General features: G+C 45.2%; 1 protein-coding gene across 2 annotated transcripts in view; it reads right to left on the bottom strand.

Annotated features, from left to right (window-relative positions):
• Nucleotides 1-323: 323 nt before the first annotated feature.
• LOC114050626 (probable serine carboxypeptidase CPVL) overlaps nucleotides 324-23,825 on the bottom strand; it is a 125,092-nt gene continuing 101,590 nt past the window's right edge. For both annotated transcript variants that reach the window (XM_027872463.1, XM_027872462.1), the window contains exon 13: nucleotides 324-1,239. In XM_027872463.1, coding sequence (XP_027728264.1) covers nucleotides 1,135-1,239 — 105 coding nt within the window. In that variant the 3' untranslated portion in view covers nucleotides 324-1,134. The remainder of the gene's footprint in view (nucleotides 1,240-23,825) is intronic.

Raw genomic sequence — 23,825 nt, 5'->3', positions numbered from 1 at the left:
CTTAGCAAATAGAGAACTGGGTCTGGGGTCAGAAAGACCTGGGTTCAAGTCCTGCCTGACATATACCGGCTGTGTGACCCTGGGCAAGTCACTTAGCAAGGCCCCCAGACAAGACTATAAGACTAAAAGTTGCAGTGTAGGCACTAATCTCCATTAGTTAAGGAAGCTTTCTCATTGAAAACTTACTAAAGAAATCACAGTTACGGTCTTTAAGTTCCTTTTTTAATTAAAATTTATTTACATTTCAAATAACAAAGATTTATTTTTCTCCACCCTCCCCCCTTTTCTTTATTGGGAAAACAAACAAGCAAACAAACAAAAACATTGTAATAAAGAAACTGATCAAGCAAAACAAATTCTCATATTGGCCACACCCAACCATGTGTCTCATTTTGCACCTTGAGTCAGTCTCCTCTATGTTAACTCTCTGGTGGATCACATTCTTCATCACTGATCTTTTGGAATCTTGGTTGATCACTGCATTGATCAGAGTTCTTGGGTTTTGTTAAAATTGTTTGCCTTCACAATGTTGTTATGCACAAATTGTTCTCCTGGCTCTGTGCGCTTCATTTTTCATCAGTTGATACAAATCTTTCCTGATTTCTCTGGAACCACTGTCTCCAATTGAATAAATGTCATAGTATAATAACAAATCGCATTTCTTAGGAACCATGCAGTTTCCGAATTGTTTTCTTTACAACAATCTGGTCAAGTAAGAGTTGCATTCCCCTCCCCCTCAGCCCCTACCGCTATATAGACACGGAGCCTGAGGCTCAATACAGGTGATGTATCTCGCTGTCCAAGGTCACCCAGCTATGAGGCAGCACAACTGAAATTGGAGATCTAGTCTCCTGACTCCAGCGCAGGCTTCTTTCACAACTCATTCTTACTTTAAAATAAATCATGTAATCCTCATGGCTGTACAATGCTTCAGTCAAGTTCATTTTTGGAGGAGGGAAAAAGTCATCATTTGTTTGAAATATATTTTTTAACCAACAAAACAAAATTTTCCTTATGTGAATGAAGATGCAGTAATATAAACAGATTTCTAGAAATCAAAGATCCTTTTCGATTTTCTACATTTTCTCTCGAGAGGTAAAGCCCCTAAGTTTCTTTGAGGACTTCTGGTAGCCATCAGTAAGGTTCCCATCCTTTCCCAAAAATAAAGCGGTTGATCATGTCAAAAGACCGTAGGGGCTGGTCGTTGGGTAAGATGTGTCCTCCGCCTCGAACAATTACCTTGAGAGATGGGAAGGAAAAAGAAAGAGAACTGAAATATAGAGAAACAATAGATGCTTCTACACTAACGAGGAGCACTGAATCCCAGAATGGGGCTAAGAGAGTATGAAATTAGCACTTACTGAGCGCCTACCATTTTCAGACACCATGCTGGGTTTAGCATCACAAGCTGTACCCAGGATAAGTAGCAAGAAAGTCATCCTCCTTTGGAATGGAGGGAACACCACCCCATAGACATCGGATCATCGATGGAGAGCTGGAAGTGACCAAATAAATCATCTATTCCAACTCTCTTATTCAGAGATGAGGAAACTAAAGACCAGAGAAATGACTTGTTCAAGGTCACACAGGTCATACAGAACTAGGATAAAATTCAGATTGTAAGATTCCTAGTTCAGCACTCTTTCCAATGCATCTCACTATCTCCTTTTGTGGGGACAAAGACAACAGGATGTTGGTTCAAGGCCAGTTCTGGGAAGGCCGCTGTGGGCTGGGGTGATGGGGAGAGATTAAGAGGAATGGGGGAGGCAGTTACCCCAGTGCATTCAAGGACAAGTGCTGTCAGCACTCTTTACATTTGGCACCCCAGGACAAAGCTCTGCTTGTCTGCCCTAGTTATGTCTTTGATGATAATTCACGGCTAGCTGGCACGCAGTTGAAGTTTAAACCATCATCTCTTCAAGTCCAAATCTAAGCTTTTCATCAGTACATACATGTTCCATTTTTGTCACGGAAAACTGGAAGCAAATACATCTGACAAGACCTCCTTCATGCGACTCCAAGGGTACTCTTTGCTGCCTCCCACCCCCCAATATACATGGGCACACGTGCACAGAGGCACACACACACACGTATACTCTCTCTCTCTCTCTCTCTGTCTCTGTCTCTCTTCCCCCCACCCCCTTGAAATTAGGTCTGGGCAGTTATCTGATGGGAGTCTTCTGTACAATCTCAGTCCAAATGAAATTTCACTAAGTCGTGAACGTGATGAAATGCAGCTGCCAAGTCTTGAGACGGGTTTGGCAGAAATGCTCAAGAAGAGCTAAGAGCTGAGTACATGAGGCCCAGACACATCGCTGCTGCTGGGGAAGTCTGACGGCTCACACGGTCACCTCCGAGTGGGACCCTTCCTCCTCACAGGGTCTGAGTCCAGGGAGATGCTCTCTGGAGATGCTCTCTAGAGAAGCTGCCAATACCAGACTGGTCTGCAACTAATCCAGGAAGAATGATCAAAGGAAATCTGGTCCTTAGGCATTAGAATCAAAACCGTGTCATTCTTCACCCTTTCTCTCAGTTCATAAGAAGTCTGTGAATCTTTTAGAACATACTTGGGGGGGAGGGGAGGGGAAGATCTATCTTTGCACCCAAATCCACCCTAACTGACCTCTTAAGATAAGAGTGAGGCCGTATAATGTCAGGCCTGCAAGAGGATGGTGCCATCTTCTCAAAGGCTTTCCTGAGGCAAGTGGTTCACATTGTGGCATCGCTGGAACCCACATCTATACCCAGAAGGGACCTCAGGTGCCGTCCGGTCCAAACCCCTCACTTTATAGTTGAAGGAACTAAGACCCAGAGAAGTGAAATGCTCAAGGTAAGATAGGAAGTCGTAACACATAGTTATAAGGCCACGTTCAGGAGGCCTTCCCAGATCCCCCAGCTGCTAGTGCCTTCTCCTCTAAGATGACCTTCTATACTCTCTATACATCTTTTATGTTTGAAGAATGCAAATCATTCTAATTCACACTACATATTTCCACTGGGCTAGAACCAATTACCCTATTTTATATAATTATAACTCAAATTCTAATACATGTGGCCACTTGAGGAGATTCATTATTTGTACTAATTAGGACCTGCCTGTACCTAAATATTTCTGTATTTTCTCCCCATTACAGTGTGGGCTTGAGAGCAGAGACTGTTTTTGCCTCTCCTTATAGCCAGTTTTTGGTGTAATGCCTGGCATATAGTAGGTGCCTAATAAATGCTCACTGACTGATTCTGTATCCCCAGCACTTAGCATAGCACTAGGACAAAGGGAGAATTTAATAAGTGTGTATTGACCAAGAACTGTTTGCTGAATTATTGAAAAATGGAGTTTCGACTCTTCATTCCACACGTAGATACACACACACACACACACACACACACACACACACACACACACACATACAGAGTCACCCAAACTCCCTCCTTGACCACCACAATCTCCACTGCTGACTCTGATGTTGGCAAACCCAACTTAGGTTTGAGGCAAGGGGACCCAGGTGTCCCAGTTCTCACCTCCATGGCCCATTTCTGAAGGTGGCCACACCCTACTTAGAGTTTGCAACCAGAGGGAAAAACTCAGACATTTCTTTGAAGGATTCCTAGTAAATTGATGGCGTCTTCAGGGGTGAGAACCACCCACGACACATTCCCAGGCCTGCTGGAAAGGCTTCAAGCTACCTTGACCCTCACGTCCATTTTCTCTTCTTGTCCCTTTATAAACTCTTCATATCCCCTTTGGTATTGTAGCTATTTGTGTGGGTGGTGCATTCTCCTATCATAAAAAGAGATTATAAACTCCCAGAAGGCAGAGCCTGAGTCTTGTTTAGCCTTCCTCAGGCCTCCGTGGCCTTAATCTTCACTTGGAATAGGGAGGTGGTCCTGGGTGCTTGAAGGCTATGTTAGTAGAGCTCACGGTCTGGCTTTGTTCTGTATCATTGATGTCCTAGCCAAGTGACGCTCAGAAAGGCCGGCCAAAGGACGATAAACTCCGTGGGCCCAGAAAGTCAAGAAGACCACCTGGTAAAGGTACCAAGACAGTCTTAATCTGCATTGCTGGAAGGTGCCTCCACCCACACCAATGAAAATCATGGGCTAATCTTCTCTCCTGGGACATATAATAAGACAAATCAGGTCCAGAGAGCAGGGGGAAGGAAAAAGCTCCTACTGTGTGCTCACAGAGCTGAAATGAATTGACCAGGGTCACACAGCTAGTAAGGCAAGATTTGAACCGAAGTTTCACGACTACAAACCTAGTACTGTATGCCCTATGCCATACTGCCCCTAGGACAATTCTATCATCATCACCACCAGCAGCAGTAGCATTTATTTAGAGCTTTAAGGTTTGCAAAGCACTTTACAAATATCTTCTTATTGGATCCTCACAACAACCCTGGGAGAAAGGTGCTATTATTATCCCCATTTTACAGATGACAAAATTGAGGCTGAGAGAGATTAAGTGACTGGCACACAATTCTAGCTACTGTCATAGCCCCAGCTAGTAAACAGTGAGCTTCCTCTCAATCCTGTTTGAATAACTTCAGCAAAGCAGAACTGAAGGAAGAAAATCCCAAGTAGCTGGCACAATACCTCTGCCCTGGTGTTGCTTCTGTGTTATCATCATTACTCAGAGTACTGTGAGGAGGCAGCAATTGGACCTACTATGTGTCTTGTTTTTCATTCTTAGGTAAGCTCCTGGAATATAAACTCTTTGAAGGTGGAAAGAATCTGCTATTCTATGTCTTCAGGATCTGTGGCATGTTGTCTTTGCCTTGCACATAGTAGATGATTTAGTAAATTTGTGTTGAATTAAATTGAAGGAACTACTCTTTCTCTTATGGCATTTTTATTTGGACTTAGCCAGACAAACATTTAAGCTCCTACCATGTGCTAGGTACTATAAATAGATAGTGTGATACAAAGACCAAAAACCAAAATCACTTCTGTTCTTTAAATGGGAGTGAATTTTATTTGTATTTATGGTTGGAGGCTAGTTCAACCAAAGAGTGTCATTTTCTAAACATGAAAGAAAATAAAATAAAATGGACTTGAAATGCTCCCTTTCAATGTGAATTTAAAAGCTTAATGGACTATATCCTAGTCCTCCCTGGTGCTCCCATTAAATCCCAAGCAGTCATTTACTTGTAAGCGGGAATGTGTAAATAACAGCTTAATGTGTCTACGCACACATCCTCATGAGAGTGACTTAGTCGCTGACGAAGAGAGAGGATGGTGACCTTGTCGAAATTGAAAAAATCTCAACATGCTAGCTCAGTTAGCCACATCAATAGTCAACAAACATTTACCAAGCCCCTACCATGTACCAGGCACTGTCCTAGGTGTGGGGGATACCAAAAGAGACAGACAGTCCCCACCCTCATTTAAGAGGGAAAAATGGAAAATACTACTCATGGCTTCAAAATATCTCTGCTACAAGTATGGGGAGAGGGAGGTACTGACCTGGTCCATTGAAAAAGAGCGGGGGAGGGGGGGCAGCCAGGTGGCGCAGTGGATGGAGCACCGGCCCTGGAGTCGGGAGGACCCGAGTTCAAATCCAGCTATAGACACATAACACTCACTAGCTGTGTGAGTCTGGGCAAGTCACTTAACCCCAATTGCCTCACATAAAAAATAATAATAATAATAAAAGAGCGATATTAAAAAAAAAGGAAAACAAAAAGAGCTGGGTGGGGGGCAGCTAGGTGGCGCAGTGGATAGAGCACCAGCCCTGGAATCAGGAGGACCTGAGTTCAAATCTGATCTCATATGCATAACACTTACTAGCTGTGTGACCCTGGGCAAGTCACTTAACCCCAATGCCTAGGAAAAAAAAAAGAGCTGGGAATCTTAGTGGCTCATCAGCTCAAGATGTGTCAACAATGTGGCATGCCATAGGCTAGATTAAGAGTTATAACATCCAGGATGAGTGCAGTTCTATTCCATTTCAGTTAGCACGGTATTCAGTGCAGGGTGCCATGTTTTAGTCAGAACAGACGAGCTGGAGCATAGGATGCTGGGCAGACAGTGGAACCTGGACTGGACCACGCCATCATGTCAACAAAGTACACACACTGACTACACGCTACAGGTGGTTCATGGTCTAATGGAAACAATGATGTTGAACGAGGAGATCGGGGTCAAGTTGGGAAGATTCCATTTCTCACGATTCCTGTGACCACCCATGAAAAATCTCGTTCACCCCTCTGAGCTCAGTTTCTTAATCTATCAAATAGCGAAAGAACCTCTCCCTGTGTGGGATCTCCCTCCACCGAAGTGGGTGCACCCCATCTACAGCTCCAAAGGAGAATTCCAGGGAACTCACTGAAATACGTGAACGCTAAGCAACTTGCCACGAGTCACGCGGGAGGCAGAGCCAGGGGATGGATCCCAGCCGCTGCCTACCCCGTCTCTGGCCTTCTCCAGACAGGACGGCAGCAAGAACACCCTGCAGTCAGAGGACTGAGGTGCCAATCTCCCCTCTGTCACTTAACCCCTGGGTGACCTTGGACTGACCCTCCCTATCAAAAATGAAGGCTCCTAAGGCCCCTTCTAGGTGTATAGTTACAACCAATGACCCCAGGCCTGCCATGTGGCCTCTACCATCTGTAAAATGGGGATAATAATTGTAGGATCAAATACCTGGAGCCATAGGAACCTTAGGGGACATATCTAGTCCAACCTCTCACTTGACAGATTAGGAAACCGAGGCCCAGGGGAGGGAACTGACCTCCCCAAGGTTATACAGGTAGTAAGGCACCAGACATGGGATTTGAACCCAGGACCTTGGACTCTCAAGCCAGCACTATTTCAGAAAGACTCACCTTCCTGGGTTCAAATCTGACCTCAGACACTTTCTAACTGTGTGACCCTGGGCAAGTCACTTCACTCTCTTTGCCTCAATTCTTCATCTATAAAAATGAGCTGGGGAAGGAAATGCCAAACCACTCCAGTCTCTTTACCAAGCAAATCCCAAATGTGGTCACGGAGCGTCAGACATGATTGGAACAACAGAAAAATAACAACAGGTGGTGCAGTGGATAGAGCATTGGCTCCGGAGTCAGAAGGACCTGAGTTCAAATCCAACCTCAGACACTTCCGACCTGTATGATCCTGGGCAAGTCATTTAATCCTGTTTGTTTCAGTTTTCTCATCTGTAAAATGGGCTGGAGAAGGAAATGGTCAAACTACTCTAGTATCTTTGCCAAGAAAACCCTAAATGGAGTCACAGAGAGTCGGACACAACTGAAAATAACTGAACAACAAGGTCTAACACTCTTTCTGCTATGACCCACTGCTTCTGTGGTCAACTCAGATCTTCAAGTTGGAAAGAAATCGTGCCATTATTCTACAGACAAGGAAGCAGCTGCTCCTTCCCCTAGGCTGTCCGCCCATACACTAAACAACGTTGTTTGTGGCGTGGGGAAAGGAGCAGGGGTCCTGAGAGCAGTGATCTTTCCCAAAATGGCTTCCCATCCCATCCCAGAAGGAGAGAAGATGTTTGCAAGTCCCTTGGGGACAGGAGGGGTGGGTGGCGGTCCTTTCCCAGCCTACTTCTATTTCTACCTGGGAAGACCCCTCCCACTTCGGACACAGGATGAGATCTGAAGATCTGAGACCTGAGCCTGCTTCCTTCTGCCTCTATTATGGCATGAATTCCAACCCCGCAGCCTCCATCCCAACCAAATCCCCACCCCAATTCCTTCTGCTCCTCCGCCTCTTCCACCAGCCAATCAGTTATTAAGCGCTTACTGTGTGCCAGGCACTGGGCTCAGCCCTGGGGATAGAAAGGAGGCAAAAGACCCATGCCTGCCCTCAAGAACCGTGTATCCTAATAGGGGAGACTGAACACATGAATAACTATTACATACAAAAGGTATACAGTATAAATGGAAAATGACCTCAGAAAGAAGGCACTGAGCGGTAGGCACTGGGAAAGGCCTCCTGTAGAAGGTGGGATTTTAGGTGAGTTTTGAAGGAAGCCAGAGGGTAGAGGTGAGGAGGGAAGGCATCACAGGCCTGGGGGACAGCCAATGCAAAGGCAGGGAGGTGGGAGATGTCCTATGTGGGGACATGCGAACCGACTACTACAGCTAAACCGGAGGAGGAGGACGTGAGGAGGCTGAAAAGGAAGGAACTGGACGGGTTGGGAAGGGCTTTAAATGACACAAGGTTTGATATCTGATCCCTGCCAAGGCAGCTTTGGCCTTCACATGTTCAATCGGTGCTGGGCAGACACACACTAACCAGGCCTTCAGCCCTGCTCTCTAGCCTCTACCTTCAGATGGAACACAGACCTGCTCGTGCCGCCAGCGAGGCGTCGGAGGCTCCTGGCTCTGCCCCCAGGAACGATGGCACCAGTGAGGAGCCGGTGTCCGGCTTACCTGCTCGGTGGCCCCGGCCTCCTGTCTGCCTGGCCTTGGACAGAGCAGCAGGACACTTTGCCTCTTGACCTTTCAGCCCTCCCCAGGGCATGCTGAGCAGTCCCCACACAGGCCTCTTTGCCAAGGTCCAACAAGAGGCCGCAGGGCACTGGGAGGTCCAGAACCACTACAGAAGCTCCAGCTGGACTCCCGCCTGGCCTCAAGTTTCCCACATTAGCGAGGAACAGAAGGGGATTGTGGGCCCTCCTCCCCAGGGTCTTTAATCTACTTAGTATCATAGGATCCCTTCAGATCATGGAGGGGGAGCAGGAAGGCACCATAGGAGCCATCTGGTGCGACCCCTCCTTTTACAAATGGATGGATGGATAGACGGAAAGACAGACAGGCAGATAAATACATAGGTAGATACACACATAGATAAATAGATAAGTAAATAGACAGATAGACACAGAGAGACAGAACATTTACTAATTACTTACTATGAGCCAGGCACTAACTAAATGCCTGGGGTGACAAATATAAGCAAGCAGGACAGCTTCTTGCCCTCATGTAGCTTCTATTCTAACGGGGGACGTGACAGGAAACTGAAGCCCAGGGACGTGACTGGCTCAAGGTCACGCAGGTGGTAGGGCAGCAGAGATAGGATCTGAATCCAAGACCTCTGACACTAAAATCAGTAAAATCGGCTTTTCGTCCCTGATGCATTGGAACCAGGGAGGGGGCAGAGATAACTTGGCAGGAAGTGAAGAGACCTGAGTTCTGTCCTGGCTCTGCCACTCACCGGTCACATGACCTGTGTCAACACCATTCACTTGTCTGTACCTCAGTTTCTCAGATTGTTAAATGGCACTTCTGGGGTCCTTTGTTGTCCTTTTTAAAAAATGCTATGAATTCTCATAATAATAATTAGCATTTTATAACACTTTAAGATCTGCAAAGCTCCTTACAAATGTCATCTCATTCAATCCCCACAACAATCCTGTTAAGTAGGTGCTATTATTATCCCCATTTATCACAGATGAGGAAACTGAGGCAGACAGCAGTTAAGTGACTTGTCCAGGGTCACGCACTTAGAAAGTGTCTGAGGAGCTAGATTTGAAATCAGATCTTCCTGATTCCTAACTCCACGACCACCAGCTCGCTGCCTCTTAAGAAATGACCTGTACTTTTGAGACAGCTCTAGACCAGGCAAGCTTCCCTGGGTTCACCATGGCTGTAGGCCCACAACCTCCTGGCTTCCCATGACTCCAAGAAGTCACCTAGGATTCAGGGCCTGCCACACGGAGGAATGATAACAGTGTTGATGCTGATTGATTTGGTGCCAGCCTCTCACCAGATGAGCCAGTGAAGTTGAAATGTTGTGTCCTCACCCAAGATAAGCTGACTGCATAACCAGAGCCAACTTTCAGATAAAGAAAACTGCAGGGTTGGCCCCTCCACGCCCCCTTCTGTCTCTTTTCTCTCCCTTCCTTCCCCCTCTCTTCTCTCCCTCCCCTCTCCCTTTTCTCTACTTTCTCCTTCTCTATCTCCTCTCTTCTCTTCCTACTCCTTTCTCTTCCTGTCTCTGTCTCCTGTCTCTCTATCTCTGTCTGTCTCTGTCTCTCCTTTGTTTTACATTTCTATGAGCAACTTGGCTCATTTTGGCTAAATCCCAATTTAAGACAACAAAACTAAGCGTTTAACCTCCCCCTTCCCCCTTCTGACCGCCCACACTTCTTTCTTTCCCCAAATACCATTGATTTCCAAAAGCCACTCAATTTGTGGGCAAGGCTTTAAATTCTAGGCTTCCTAATAAGTATTTATCCACCTTCCACTTAATAAAATGTGACTGTCTGCAAAATTCTAATAGATTATTAAAAACCACTCACAGTGGATGGTTCAACAACCAGGAAGAAAATCCTCCCTCCCAGCTCAGCTGCCTGTTATAATGGACACGCAAGCCAACTTATATTTGAAATAATACAATAAATTAACTCCCCGATGATTAAATTTGGGGAACTTAATTTAGAAGCATTCTTCTTATGTTAATCAGCCTTTTAGAGTAAGACAAAATGACAGGAGAATTCTGTTCCAACTCTTGGCAAATAATCAGAGTTGAGTTGGAAGTCGCTATTGTTTACGATTTCCCTCGTCTTCAGGAACTCACTTGTGTTTTTTAAAGAGAGAGGAAAAAGAAACAACAACTCAGAAACTTCCCAAGTCATTGTTCCTTCAAAAAGGTTATAAATATTTCAGAGTTTGAAGTCCTTCTGATCTATGGGAGATTGGGATCCGTTCTGTTTCCCCTTCTAGCATCTCAGATCACAGAGTGCTAATTCTGAAGCTGGAAGGGGCCGTAATGGCATTTAGACCAACAGCCTCATTTTACAGATAAGGAAACTGAGGCTCAGAGGGATTTGGTGACTTGCCCCAGGTCACATAAACCTAGGAGTAAGAGATACCACCTCACTCACGCCCGGACTATGGCCATAGGTTTTTAGTCAGTCCTAAAGCCCGTTTCTCCTCACTCCTGTCCAGGCTCCACTCAGCTGCTGAGGGCAGATCAGACCATGTCACTCCCCTGCAGGCTAACCCTGCAGGATCAAATGTAAAATCCTGTTTGACTTTTAAAGACCTTTGTAGCCTGGCCCCTCCTCCCTTCCCAGTCCTCTCAGACCTCAGTCCTGAACACAGATTCGATAATCCAGTGACATCGGCTCCCTTGCTGTTCCTCACACAAGATTCTCTCATCTCCTAACTCCAGACATTTGCACTGGCTGTCCCCCAGGCTGGAATGTTATCCTTTCTCATCTCTGCCTCCTAGCTTCCCTGTCTTCTGTCAAGTTCCAGCTAAAGTCTCATCTTATGCAGAATACTTTTCCCAATCCTTTTTAACCTTAGTGCCTTCCCTGTGAGGCTATGTCCAGCTTTTTTTCTTTTTTAAAGGCAGTTGGGGTTAAGTGACTTGCCCAGGGTCACACAGCTAGTAAGTGTCTGAGGCCAGATTTGAACTCAGGTCCTCCTGATTCCAGGGCTGGTGCTCTACCCACTCCGCTTTCCTCTTTGAGAACGAAGGACAAACCACAAAAAGAACAACATTGTCCACTTTAGCCTGCATATATCTTATTTGTACATATTTGTTTGCATGCTGTCTCTTCCATTACACTGTGAGCTCCCAGAGAGTGGGGACTTTCTTTTTCTTTTCTTCTTTTTCCTTTCTTTGTAACTCCAGTGTTTAGCACAGTGCCTGGCACATAGTAGGTGCTTTATAAATGCTTACTGACTAGACTAGATCCAAGTTCCCCTGCTCCATAGACAGCACTATTGTCCTTGGTCTCTGCTGTTTCTTTTATTCTTATATGTGCCATTGGAGAGAAGCCTATTGCCTGACAGGGCAGCTGCAAAAATACCAACGCTTCCAGGGAAATGTTTCTAGTTCCATATTCTCTTGGCCTATCTTTGATGAGAGGCAGCATGGCGGAGGGCTCGCCATGGGGACAGAGAGGAAGGCCTGGACTCGGGCACAGAATAGCCATGTGACCTGGGCAAGCTGTGTAACCTCTCAAGGCCTGGAGCAGCTCTCCAAGACTTTAAGTACCAGATGAGTTGCTGATCTGCATGGGTGGCCTCTGGTCCCATACTGGGAGTTCCCCACATTGATGAAATCACTGACCCCTACCTCCCAGAAAGACTTTTCCCCCCTTGCAGCCAGTCCTGCAGCAACAAAAAGCTTTTGTGGAGGAAACTGGGTGAGAAGGAAAGGCAGAGAAAAAGAAGAAAACACAGAAACTCTTGGAAGCCAGCATCGCTGAGATGTAACTAAATAAAGCCTTGGATCAGAGATGCTTAATCTGTATTTGTGGAAAGAACAGTGAGAGGCACAGACTTGGCTTTGAATCCCAGCTCTACCAACCAGGCACGTGGATTGATCTGGGCTCTTACCCTTTCTGGGCCTCAGTTTCCTTATCTGCACAATGTGGAGGATGACCTGCAAAGCCCTTCCCAGCTCTCAATCCAGGAGTCTCTGGACTGACTTGGAGTTATGGGCGGTGTCTTTCCAGAATCACGAATCTGAACCTTGGAAGGGACTTCAGTGGTCATCCTATGTAAACTAAGCCCCTTTTGGGATCAGTGTCCCAGGTCATATATAAAGAGCTGGGACAAAAGGGGCTTCTTTGCAGAGCCTATGATGCAAAGCACTTACTAAAAAAATAGCAAGTTATCCATTTATCCAAGTTTTGATAAATGGATAAATATTAGATATTGGTATCTTTATAACAATTAAATTTCACTTCATATATCTCGTGTGGATATTGTTACTTGCATGTTGTTTATCCCATCATTGGACTCCAAGCACCTTGAAGACAGGGAGTGTTTTTGCCTTTCTTTTTGCATGTCTAGTACTTTAGCACAGCAGGTGGCATACTGTAAGTGCCTAATAAATGCACACTGACTGGATAATTGACTTTCTTCTGTGCTCTTAGTTGATACAATTTCAAGTTAAAACGTCAGTCATAGTGGTGGAGCACTCGGTGGCTTTTTCCCTAGGGCATGAGGAAACTAGGCCAGTGAAGACCGTGCTGCAGACCAGATGTGGAAAGCACCAGCTGCACAAATGGGTGAGTAATAACAAGGAAGTGCCAGCATGTGAAGGCCCAGAAGAACTAAGAGGCAGAAGAGCGCCAAGTCTATTCTCTGATGTAGAATTCTGGCACTAGGGCAGAGCAGGATGGAGAGATTACCCTTTGCTTGTTGTTCCAAGGTAGGCCAGTGTGTGGATGAAACTAGAGTTGGAATGGATCTACCTCTGTAGTCCTCTGTTCTAGGCAAGGCCTGAGGACAATCTTGGAATGAAAATGGCCCAGCAGGAGAACTCATGTTGGTCAAGTTGGACTGAGGAGTTGAAGTTAATTCTAATCTGGTATTAAACTGGATGGGCTGGTGAAAACATAGGAAATCTCAAATCAATCAATCAACAAACACTTATTAAGTACCTACTAAATACTGAAAGCCACAGACTTAGAAAGCAGTGCTAAGCATTGCCTCTGCTTTAAAATGAAACAAAACAAACAAAAAAAACCTTCCTTTGTCCTCTTTAGAGAAGAATCAAACAGCATGTATTAAGCACCTACTGTGTATCTGGCCTGTGTTAGGTACTAGAGATACAAAGACAAAAATGAAATATTGATATCCTCAAGAATAGAAAGATCTATGGATTTATAAAGGGGGAGGGAACATGAGGGAGTGTTTGGAGAAAAAAAAAAGGAGGTGATGCAGAAGCAAGAAGAAGAGTGGGGATCCAGATATCTAGAACCCTCTGAGAGCTGGCTGGAAGGTACCAGAGACGCTCTAAACCAGTTATTGAAGCCTAGTTACTGAAGAAAAAATACCAACCATCAGGAACACAAACAAACATTTACATCTGCATTCTGGACAAAGGATGACTAGAAAGCAGCCAAATATTCTGGTGGAGTATGTTTTTTTTTGTTGTTGTTGTCATTAGTTTGTTTTTCAGTTTTCACATCCCTAGATCCAAATTCCAACTTGGTCTTTCCTCCCCTCTCCTCCCATGTGTATTAGAAGCCTGATATTGACAAAATCAACAATACTTAACACTTGACTGACTCTGGGAAGATGTGTTTCAGATAGCTTTTTATCATTGTCTGTGCCATGTTTTTTAAAAGGGTAATTATTCCAATCAGTCACTTTTCTTTACTGTTCTTATGACATAACTTAAGGACATGTGAAACTCCTTCCCTCCCTCCCCGCAACCTCTTCCTGGGAATGTTTTTGAGCCACAGGCAAATGGTAACTGGATACCAAGGAGCTAGCTTCAGACTTGTCCAATAAATAATATTTAGCACATTTTATCACCTAAGCTTTTAAAGAAACATTGTCTCTCAAATTCCAGATTAGCTAGAGAGATAGGGAAGGAAGTAACTTGATCCACTTGAAACAGTGATGAACTTAGAGTCATCAGACCTGAATTTCAATAGGTCATCACCACCATCTTGACTTTTGTGCTGCCATTGAACTCTCATGGCTCTGGAAGACAGAGTGAGGCTGATGACCTTGTGCAGCTCTGCCTCACTTAAATCCAATTCAAGTACTGGCCAAGACATCACCTGTGATGTTATTGGTCTTCCTTAAGAACAAAGAACTAACTAGCACTGTATCCATAATGAGAAGGGGGATGGGAAAGAGGAGGAAACCAACCATTTCTATATGAAAAGGGAGATGGAAAAGAGGAGGAAACCAACCATTTCTGTCACCACTCTACACCAAGACCACAATATCTTGTAGAGTAGTCGACTCTTTAGGTAGAGGCGGCTAAGGGGTACAATGGATAGAGCACTGGGCTTAAGGTCAGGAAGACTTGTGTTCAAATGTGACCTGAGACACTTTTTAGTTGTATGACCTTCACCAAATCACTCAACCTTGTTTTGTCTCAGTTTCCTCTATTGTCAAACAGAGATGATAATGGCCCGTCCCTTCCAGGGTTGTTGTGAGAATCAAATGAGATGGCATTTGTAAAGTGCTTAGCACAGTGGCCGGCACACAGTAGGCACTTCATAAATGCTCGTTCCCTTCCCTTTGGCAGAAAAATCAGGGCAGTAATAATAATAGCTAATATTTTCATAGCACTTTAAGATTTACAAAGCACCATACATTATCTCCACTGGTCTTTACAACAACACCGAGTATATTAAAGAAGCCCAGATTTAGAGATGGAAAGGATCTCAGAGACCTTCTAGTCCAATCTGTTCATTTTACAGGCAAGGAAACAGAGGCCTAGAGAGGTTATGGGACTTGCTTGAGGGCATCTAAGATGGAAACAACAGAACAGGAATTTGAACCCAGGTCCTTGAACTCCTCACCCAGCATCCCATACGCTCTGCAAAGCTCTTGGCAGCCCGCATTGGCATTGCTGGTGACCTTCAGGCAGAGGTGGGATGACCTTGGGACCTTGGGAAGGTTCTGCAGGGGATTCTTTGTTCTGTCTCAGGTGGATCTAGATGGATGCTGAGGGCCTCCTGCATCTGCGACGTGATATCCTGGGATACCCAGCGCTCTGGGAGGACAAAGGCTGCTTTGTAAGCCTGTAATATGCATACTGCCAATAGGGACTGGGATGTAAGGAATTAGGCTGAAGGTTCTAGAAGAGGATTTCAGACGGCCAAGACCATACCCTTCCGTACAAGGGGCAAAGCTCTCACCAAACAGATGGCTGGCATGTGACAGTTCATTCAAACTGCTGACAAACCTACAGGAAAGCTAGAGGGCTGGACTCCAAGGCTGTCTTAGGCATCCGAATGAACGCTTACTGACTATGACCTTGGGGATAAAATAGAAAGCCCTCTGTCTGGATTTAAAGGCTGTCCACCTCCAGCCTCCCTCCAGCCTCCCTTTCCAGCTATTCCATCTCACTCTCCTTTTTGGACAGACCGAGTTCCCAACTCTATGCAGATTTCATCACTGTGCCTTTGTACTGGCTGAATGCCAGTGTCTGGAGTCCAGGGAACGTGGAATGCAAGTCTACCTCACCTCCAAGGGCTTCCACCTCTTCCTTACCCTCCCGGAGGTGCAAGGTTCTCTCCTCCTCAAATGACTTTGTGTTTAATTAATGACTGTGCCTGGGCTGTCTCCTCGATCACCCTTAGAAGCTGAGTTTCTTTCTTACCCTGGTAGACCTAACATTGAACAATGTCACGCACACAGTAAGGGCAAAATAAATGTTTGTTGAATTGAACAAATCCAGTTGTTCCGTAATTTATTTTGTACCTACTACTTGTATGTGTATGTATTGTCTCCCCCAATAGAATGCAAGCTTGTTGAGGGCAGGGGCTCTTTCATCTTTGTCTTCTCAAGCCTAGAACCCAGCACTGTGCCTAACCACAAGGTAGGCACCTCATAAATGCTCGTTGAATGACTAAGCCACCGTAGAGTATCATAGTTTGAGTCAATGTTTACACGGGGACAAAACTCATCTTGGTTTGAAGGGGAAATATAGAGACTGTTCCTTTTTGGTTATTTTCCATTTTGGTCTTCTGCTATTGCCATTGTTGGCCCCATTAGAATATATGCTCCTTGAGGGCAAGGTCTGTTTCATTTCTGCCTGTGTTTCTGTCCCATCGGCGCCTAGCACATGTAGTTGGCACTTGAAAAATCTTTGCTGTCTTTGACTGGATAGATGCAAATGGATATCAACCACTGAGTGGTCAAGGCTGCCCCAGCTCCCAATGAGAGAAGGGAATAGTTTCCCATGCAGTCTCAAGCAAGTCACCAGCTCCTGCTGTAAACCTCTAGATTATTTACATCATACTAGTAGGGTGATCAGAAAGGGCTCTGATGATATTCTCATTAATGACTCACTAAACAGGACAGTTTGACCAAAGGGGTCTAGACCTTTCCTCCCTCAGATGGCCTTCTACAAGGCAACATCTTCTTTCAAAGCACAGTTTAGGTGTCACCTCCTACAAGAAGCTCTTTCTAATCTCCATAACAGTTAGCACTTTCTCTCCTTGAAATTACTTTGTAGCTGTGTGACCCTAGGCAAGTCACTTAACCCCAATTGCCTTGCAAAAAAAACAAAGAAAGAAAAATAAACTTGGGCAGCTAGATGGTGCAGTGGATAGAGCACTGGCCCTGGAGTCAGGAGGATCTGAGTTCAAATCTGACCTCAGACACATGATACTCACTAGTTGTGTGACCCTAGGCAAGTTACTTAACCCCGATTGCCTTGCAAAAAATAAAAAAACAAAAAACAAATTACTTTGTATTTCCTAATTGGTGTACCTAGTAGATAGCAACCTCCTTGAGGGCAGGAATTGCTCTCTTGTTGTCTTTGTATTCCCCTTAGCCAGCCCATAGTGGGTTTTTAATAAGTGCTACATTGAAGTCAATCGCATTTCCGAGCACCTGGAGCCTTGGAAAAAAAGGTCTAGACCTTAGGTCCACCTCATTTGAGATGCAGCTGAGCAATCTCTCCCAGAAAGCCAAAACCATATTCCAGAGGCTTAGCTGCCCTTGGCAGTCACTGTCTGAAATCTGCTGAGCGGACTCTTTCCTCCTTAATAAGAGAACAATGCTCAAACCTTTTCTTCCCTTCTCCTCACTATTAGCCAGATGGGAATGTCATTGTCTTTGCCAGCTGCTTTATTCTAATCAAGACTCAGCAGTCCAGGATTTCTGAAGATGCCACACAAACACGATATTCCTTTAGAAGAAGTCCATAAACATCTTCATGAGGCATTTCTGATCTGAAAGAAAGAATTATCAAGGTGGGAGGGGGAGGCCTAATTAATTGGGAAAAACAAAACAAAACGAGGAAGACAGACAGTCAACTCTGGATTGCCCCCTTTGTGGACCGGTTGGTCACTGGACAAGGATCTCTCAGTTACAGTGCCAATGGTTAGGTTTAGTGTGTACAGGTGAATTACAAATCACCCTCTCTTCTCTATTTTCAGAAGCTTTGCCACCATCTCTGCAGAAACGGAAGAAGGGCATGTTGTATTTCTCTTTGTTTCACAGATGGCCATGGCCCAATGAGTCACCCCCTAGGGGCCAACCGAGTGATAAGGAGCCTCTCCACGTTCAGTTCAGTTGGACCTCGGGCAGCAGTACTGCTTCTGTGGGGCTCATTCTCAATGGACCTCCTCCATGCTACTGAAGTTTATGCTTGCCTGGCATGGCCTTTGGGCCTCAATGGCGCCCTGGAGGATGGCTTAATAGACTGGACTGTAGCTTGTCTGGATTTGGTGACTCACATACATCAAAGACATTTATTTAGATGCTTTTCTGATTATAAACTCATTATCTTGGGATTCAGCTCCCTCTTAGACATTCTTTCCATCCCTTGCAGTTCAAAGATCATTTCCATTGGTGGAGAGAAAACAGAAGCAAAACTGGGGTTGTGTAATGCTGGCTTCTTTCTGTCATCCCTGATTTGACTGCCCCATGGGAGAGGCAATTCTGGCAGAGCAGAAAGAAAGTCAGCCCCGGAATCAGGAAGACGAGGGTTCAATGCCACTTCTGGCCCACAATGGCTGTGGGCACCTGAGTAAGTGGCTTAACCGCTCAGTGCCTAGGCAACTCTCCAAGACCGTAAGTTTCGAAACAGGTAATGATTGACCTACATTGGGAGAAGGAGCTGTTTATGTGAATGAAATCACAGCTCTAGTTTAAAAAAGGATCATTCTGCCCGCTACCACAAGCACTGGGGCCAAGTACTTTCTTGAATTCTTCTCTTTCCTCCAATACCACTAAAAAAGTCCCTTTTCATTGTCCTAGCTTTCTTCACAAGCCCTAGCTCAGGCAGAGCTTTAGGGTAAATATTCTGAGCTTCAACAAACAGAATTAGGCCAAGGAAAGTGAAATGAGAATAACTTCTATTTATGTTAATACCATCCAACAGACATAGAATCACAGCCTTAGCCGGAAGGGCCCTCAGAGACCATCTAGTAAACTCCTTTCTATTACAGATGACCGGGAGCTGATCTCACTGTTGTATGCCTGGGAAACCTGGACAGTATGCCAGCGCCAGGCCAGGAAACTGAATTGCTTCCATTTGAAATGTCTTAGGAAGATTCTGAAAATCACCTGGAAAGATAAAGTGCCAGACAGAGGTTCTTTCTTGAACTAAAGTGCCAAGCATTCAAACTCTGCTGCAGAGAGCGCAATTCCCATGGACTGGCCATGTTGCTCAAATGCCAAACGCACATTTGCTTAAAAGACTACTTTACAGAGAAGTCACGCAGGGCAAGCGCTCATATGGAGGACAGAAGGATACAAGGACACTCTCGAGGCCTCTTTGAAGAATTTTGGAATCGATTGTGAGACATGGGAGACACCGGCACAGGACTGTCCAGAATAGCATCAAAGAAGGTGCTGCGCTCTACGAGCAAAGTAGAATTGTAGTTGCTCAAAAGAAATGTGAGATGTGCAAATTTAGAGACATTTCCACTCCAAATGTCCATATGAACTATTTGTGCCCAACTGTGGTAGAGTCTTCCAAGTTCACGTTGGCCTGATCAGTGGACCACATTCGGACACAGTGTACCTTGACCTCAACATAGTGATGTCACTTTGGTCCTTTTTGAACATGAAGGAAAACGACCAACCAACAGAAGAAGAGCCTTGAGGCTGCCTGGGAGGTGAAGTGCTTTGGCCAGGGCCATCCGCGTAACTAAGTGTCAGAGGTAGAATTGGAACTCAGAGCCTTGGACTTTAGAGCTAACATTCTTTCCCCTGTATCAATCAATCAATAAGCATTTATCAAGCGCTCACTGCTGGTGCTTAATATTTGCAACATGCATTTATTTATTTTTTTTGTTTGTTTTTGTTTTTTTTTTTTTTGTTTTGGCTAGGCAATGGGGTTAAGTGACTTGCCCAGGGTCACACAGCTAGTAAGTGTTACGTGTCTGAGGCCGGATTTGAACTCAGGACCTCCTGACTCCAGGGCTGGTGCTCTATCCACTGCGCCACCTAACTGCCCCTGCCACATGCATTTATTAAAAGCCACTATGACTTTGTATCTTCAGTATTGAGTTCAGTAGCTACAAAGACAAAGAAACAAGTCCTACCAACAAGGAGACTACATTCTCACAGGGAAGACAACCAGGACATCTATAAATACATAGAGAAGAAACAGAAAGTAAGTACAATGAAATACAAAGTAGTTAAATACAAGGTGGTTAGAGAGAAAGGGCCCTTGTAGTTGGTGGAATCAGGAAGAGTTTCACGCGGAAGGTGAAGCTTGGGCTGCACCTTTAAGGACTACCGAGATGCCACGAGGCAGCGGTAAGAAGGGGGCATCCCTCCAGACTTGGGGAATGGCCCGTTCACGACAACATGCATTTATCAAGGGATTGCACAAGGCTCTGAAGATATGAAGATGAAAATGAAACCATTCCCTGTCCTCAAGGGGCTTCTGTGCTTCCAAACAGATCATTTCACCTGATCCCCACAATGACCAAGCCCTATTCTCCCCCATTTTATTAATGGGGGGAAAAGGAGAGATGAAGTGACTTATCCTGGGCTTCACAGCTAAAAATGCTGTGGGGCTGTTGAGACTGGCCTCTAGGTCTTGGTCAGGGGCTCATCCAACTTCAACGTGTTCCACTGTGGACGTCATTGTGAGGAGGTGACCTCAGGTCTTTGACGTCCAAGTGGGCAGAGAGCTGAAGAAACTGAGGAGGTGGGCAGTGATCTGCCACACAGATAATAAGTGCTAGGGGTGGGATTTGAAATCAGATCTGACACCTGAGCTACTGTTCTTTCTCTTGCATCAGTCAGTCAATCAAGCAAATGATCAGCATTTATTAAGCACCACCTGGGCCAAAGGGGCTGGGAATATGAACACACACATATGAATCCCTTCCTTCAAAGGGCTTCCATTCTAAACAAACATCTCCGCAGGTTCTACCTGATTTAAGTGACTGCAGGAAGGCGCTCTACTTGTTTTCAGGATAACAGACCACATGTCTGTTTTCCAAAGACCAGGCTAGCTAAGTTCAGAGAAATTTATCATCAGGTTGGCTGCAGGAAGATGGATTTTTGAGCTATGACCACCTTCAGGACAGGGCTGTGCTGTCTGTTGTGGGGAGGGACCCACAGCGGTGCAATCATGGACCCCTAAAGTATGAAACTGCAGAATCGTGGAGTTTTATAGCAGGATCACAGCAATCATTATGTTCATTCAGCTCATCCAAAGGAAGAGGAAATCGAGACCAAGAGACAGAAGGTGATTTGCTTAAGGTCTCAAAGCTAGTTAGCTGCCAAGCTTTACAAGAGACAAACACAAAAGACTCAAAGGCAAAGAAAGTTGCAGATTGGGTAGAAGGAAAATTTCCCTGGCAATGAGAGTGACCCCAAAGGGGAATGAGGTAGTGAGGTCCCCGTGAAGTCTGGGGAAACACTTGTCAGTCAGGATAAAAAGGAGATAACTCATCTAGGTACAGCCTCTGAAGCTTCTTCCAATCCTGGCATCTATGATTCTGGGATCGCAAACCCCAGTACAGAAAATATAAAGGGGGAGGGGCAACTGAGACTTCCCCAGCCTTCCCTCTGTCTGATCTCTAAGAGCCAGGCTGGACTCACAAGCAACTCCATGGTCATTTTCTGGTTATGAATGTAACAGGAATCAGTTTCCCAAGAAGCCTGCTGGGGCCTCCCTGAATGTGGCAGGCTGTCATCCTTGTTAGAGGACAACGTGGGCCCCCACCCAGAGACAGGTCGACTTTGGTTTCAGTCTTAAAATGAAGAGCTGTGGTGGTTGGCAGTAAGCAAGCTTTCTTTCTTGGCAAGCAGAGACACACGCTTCTGTTTTATGCAACAAATGCTGAAAGGCAGGTCTCCGGTCGAGGTTCGTTTTTTTCATTATTAGACGCTTGACATTTGTGCGGCGTTCCAAGAACTGAGCTTCACAGAGAATGCCTTTGTTACTGTATGGCTTTTTCCTGTGCTCCCCTCGTCTCCAGCCCCCGCCACTCACAATATTGGACCAGTAAAGGAGAAGGATCTCCACCAACATTTGGAAATCACCTATATAAAATGCAGATCCCTCGCTGTGAGGTAAAATTGTCCCCAGCGCTAACACATGTGGCTCTCCCTCCTTTTGTTACCGCTTTCGGGCAGACAGAAAAGCACTGTTTCGTTCCCAGATGGGTTCTGTCTTCTCAAGGAGGGTCAAGGGGCCTCGGCAGATATTGGCCCCAAGCTCTGGCCTGGCAGCCAAGTTGTCTTTTCCACCTCTGGGGTGTGATATCTCTCCGGAGAGGCAGTCTGGCCTGCCAGGTGGGTTCAGACAAAATGCCAGGCGCCCGCCCCAGCAAATGCCGCACAGCTGAGATCTCCATCGATACTGGGGCAAGGCTGCTAATAACAGGTGGCGGCAGCAGCTGTAGGCCTGCCATGTCCGGAACGGATTTCCGCCAGCCCCCAGGGCCACCTCCTACGTGAGGCCTTTCCTGATCCCTCCCAGTTACCAGTCCTCTCTCCCTCTCTAAATTAGTCAGTATATTCTCTGCATTTTCTTAACTGTGTCGGTGTTACATGCCTCCCCACCTCCTATTGCCAACTCCATCCTTCAAAGCCCAGTGTGGCAGCTGCCTCCTCTATGAAAACTTTCCTCCTTGATTCACCTTACTTACTTATGATCTTTTCCTTCTCACTCACACAACTCTGTCCATACAGGATCACAATTTGCAGCTATAGTTGTTTACCTATTTATCTTATTTCTGCTAGTATAGCTTAGGAAGCTCCCTGAGGTTAGGGGACTATGTCTTTTTTTTTTTTGCTTTTATACCCCTCCCTCAACCTAATACTGTTCTTGTCCCTAATAAATATTTATTGGATTGAATTGAGGGCACTGTGTCTTAAGAGTGCATTGAGAATCAGGGACAGAGGCATGCTGTGATTTGGAGGACCTTCTGAGTGACCTGATGGATTTAACACTTGTCTCCCTAAGCTCAAAGGGGTCCTTCTCCATCTCTAAATAGGGTCTGGAGATAAGGTTAATTAAGGTCAAGTCAACAAACATTTATTAAGCACCTACTAAGTACAATATATTATTTCAGCCCGTGTGTACAGCTAGCTGTGTACCACCAAATATGTTCAAGTTTCCCAACTTATACCACAGATCAACAGCTGAAGGGGACCTCTAAAGCCATCTGGTCCAGCCTCCTCATATAACAGATAAGGAAACTAAAGCCTGGAGAAGTGAAATGACTTGGCTAAGGTCATGAAGCTAGTATGACACAGAGGAAATATTTGAACCCCGGTCTTCCTGATTTCAAGCTTAGCTCTCTGATGTGACTAACGTTCTTTTGCTAATTTCTGGCCTCATACCTAGTGGCTGCTCCATGAATGGGTCTTCGCTGACTGTTACCTGGTACAAAATTATTGCAACTCAAGGCATGTGCTGAAGCTCCAAAAAAGCAGCCCTGTTGCCAATGAGTTAAGTCAAAGATTAGGCACCCAAATCACCAGTGGCTCACAAATGTGATGGACTGTGACACTGGTATAAGAAATGGTCACTAGGAAAAATACAGAAAAGTATGGGGGAAGATTTCTGTGGACTGATGCAAAATGAAGTCGACAAAAAGAGGACCTGAATGTGAAGGTTAAAAAAAAAATCGAAACTGAATATTATAATGTAATACTGTAAGGACCAAGCCATTGTAATAAAATTATAATGACCAAGGTTGGCCTCCAAAGAAAAGATATGATAAAATGTCCCTCTCTGCTTTGAAGAGGTTGGGAACCATGAGTGTGGAACACTGTATATACTGTTGGACATAGTTGACAATGAACTGCTTTTTTCTTTTTTATAATTTATTATAAGGAATGGCTCTCTGGGAGGGAGAGGGGGAGGGATATGTTGCGAAATCAAGGTGATAGGAAAACCCCATATGAATAACATTAAAAAAAATTTCTAGCCTATCCAAGAGACTTTTTCATTTT

Source organism: Vombatus ursinus, unplaced genomic scaffold (genome assembly GCF_900497805.2).
Source record: "Vombatus ursinus unplaced genomic scaffold, bare-nosed wombat genome assembly UNPS02014799.1, whole genome shotgun sequence".
Taxonomy (NCBI): Eukaryota; Metazoa; Chordata; class Mammalia; order Diprotodontia; family Vombatidae; genus Vombatus; species Vombatus ursinus.
Note: the sequence above shows the minus strand (reverse complement) of the source record. Positions and strands in the feature narration are given on the sequence as shown.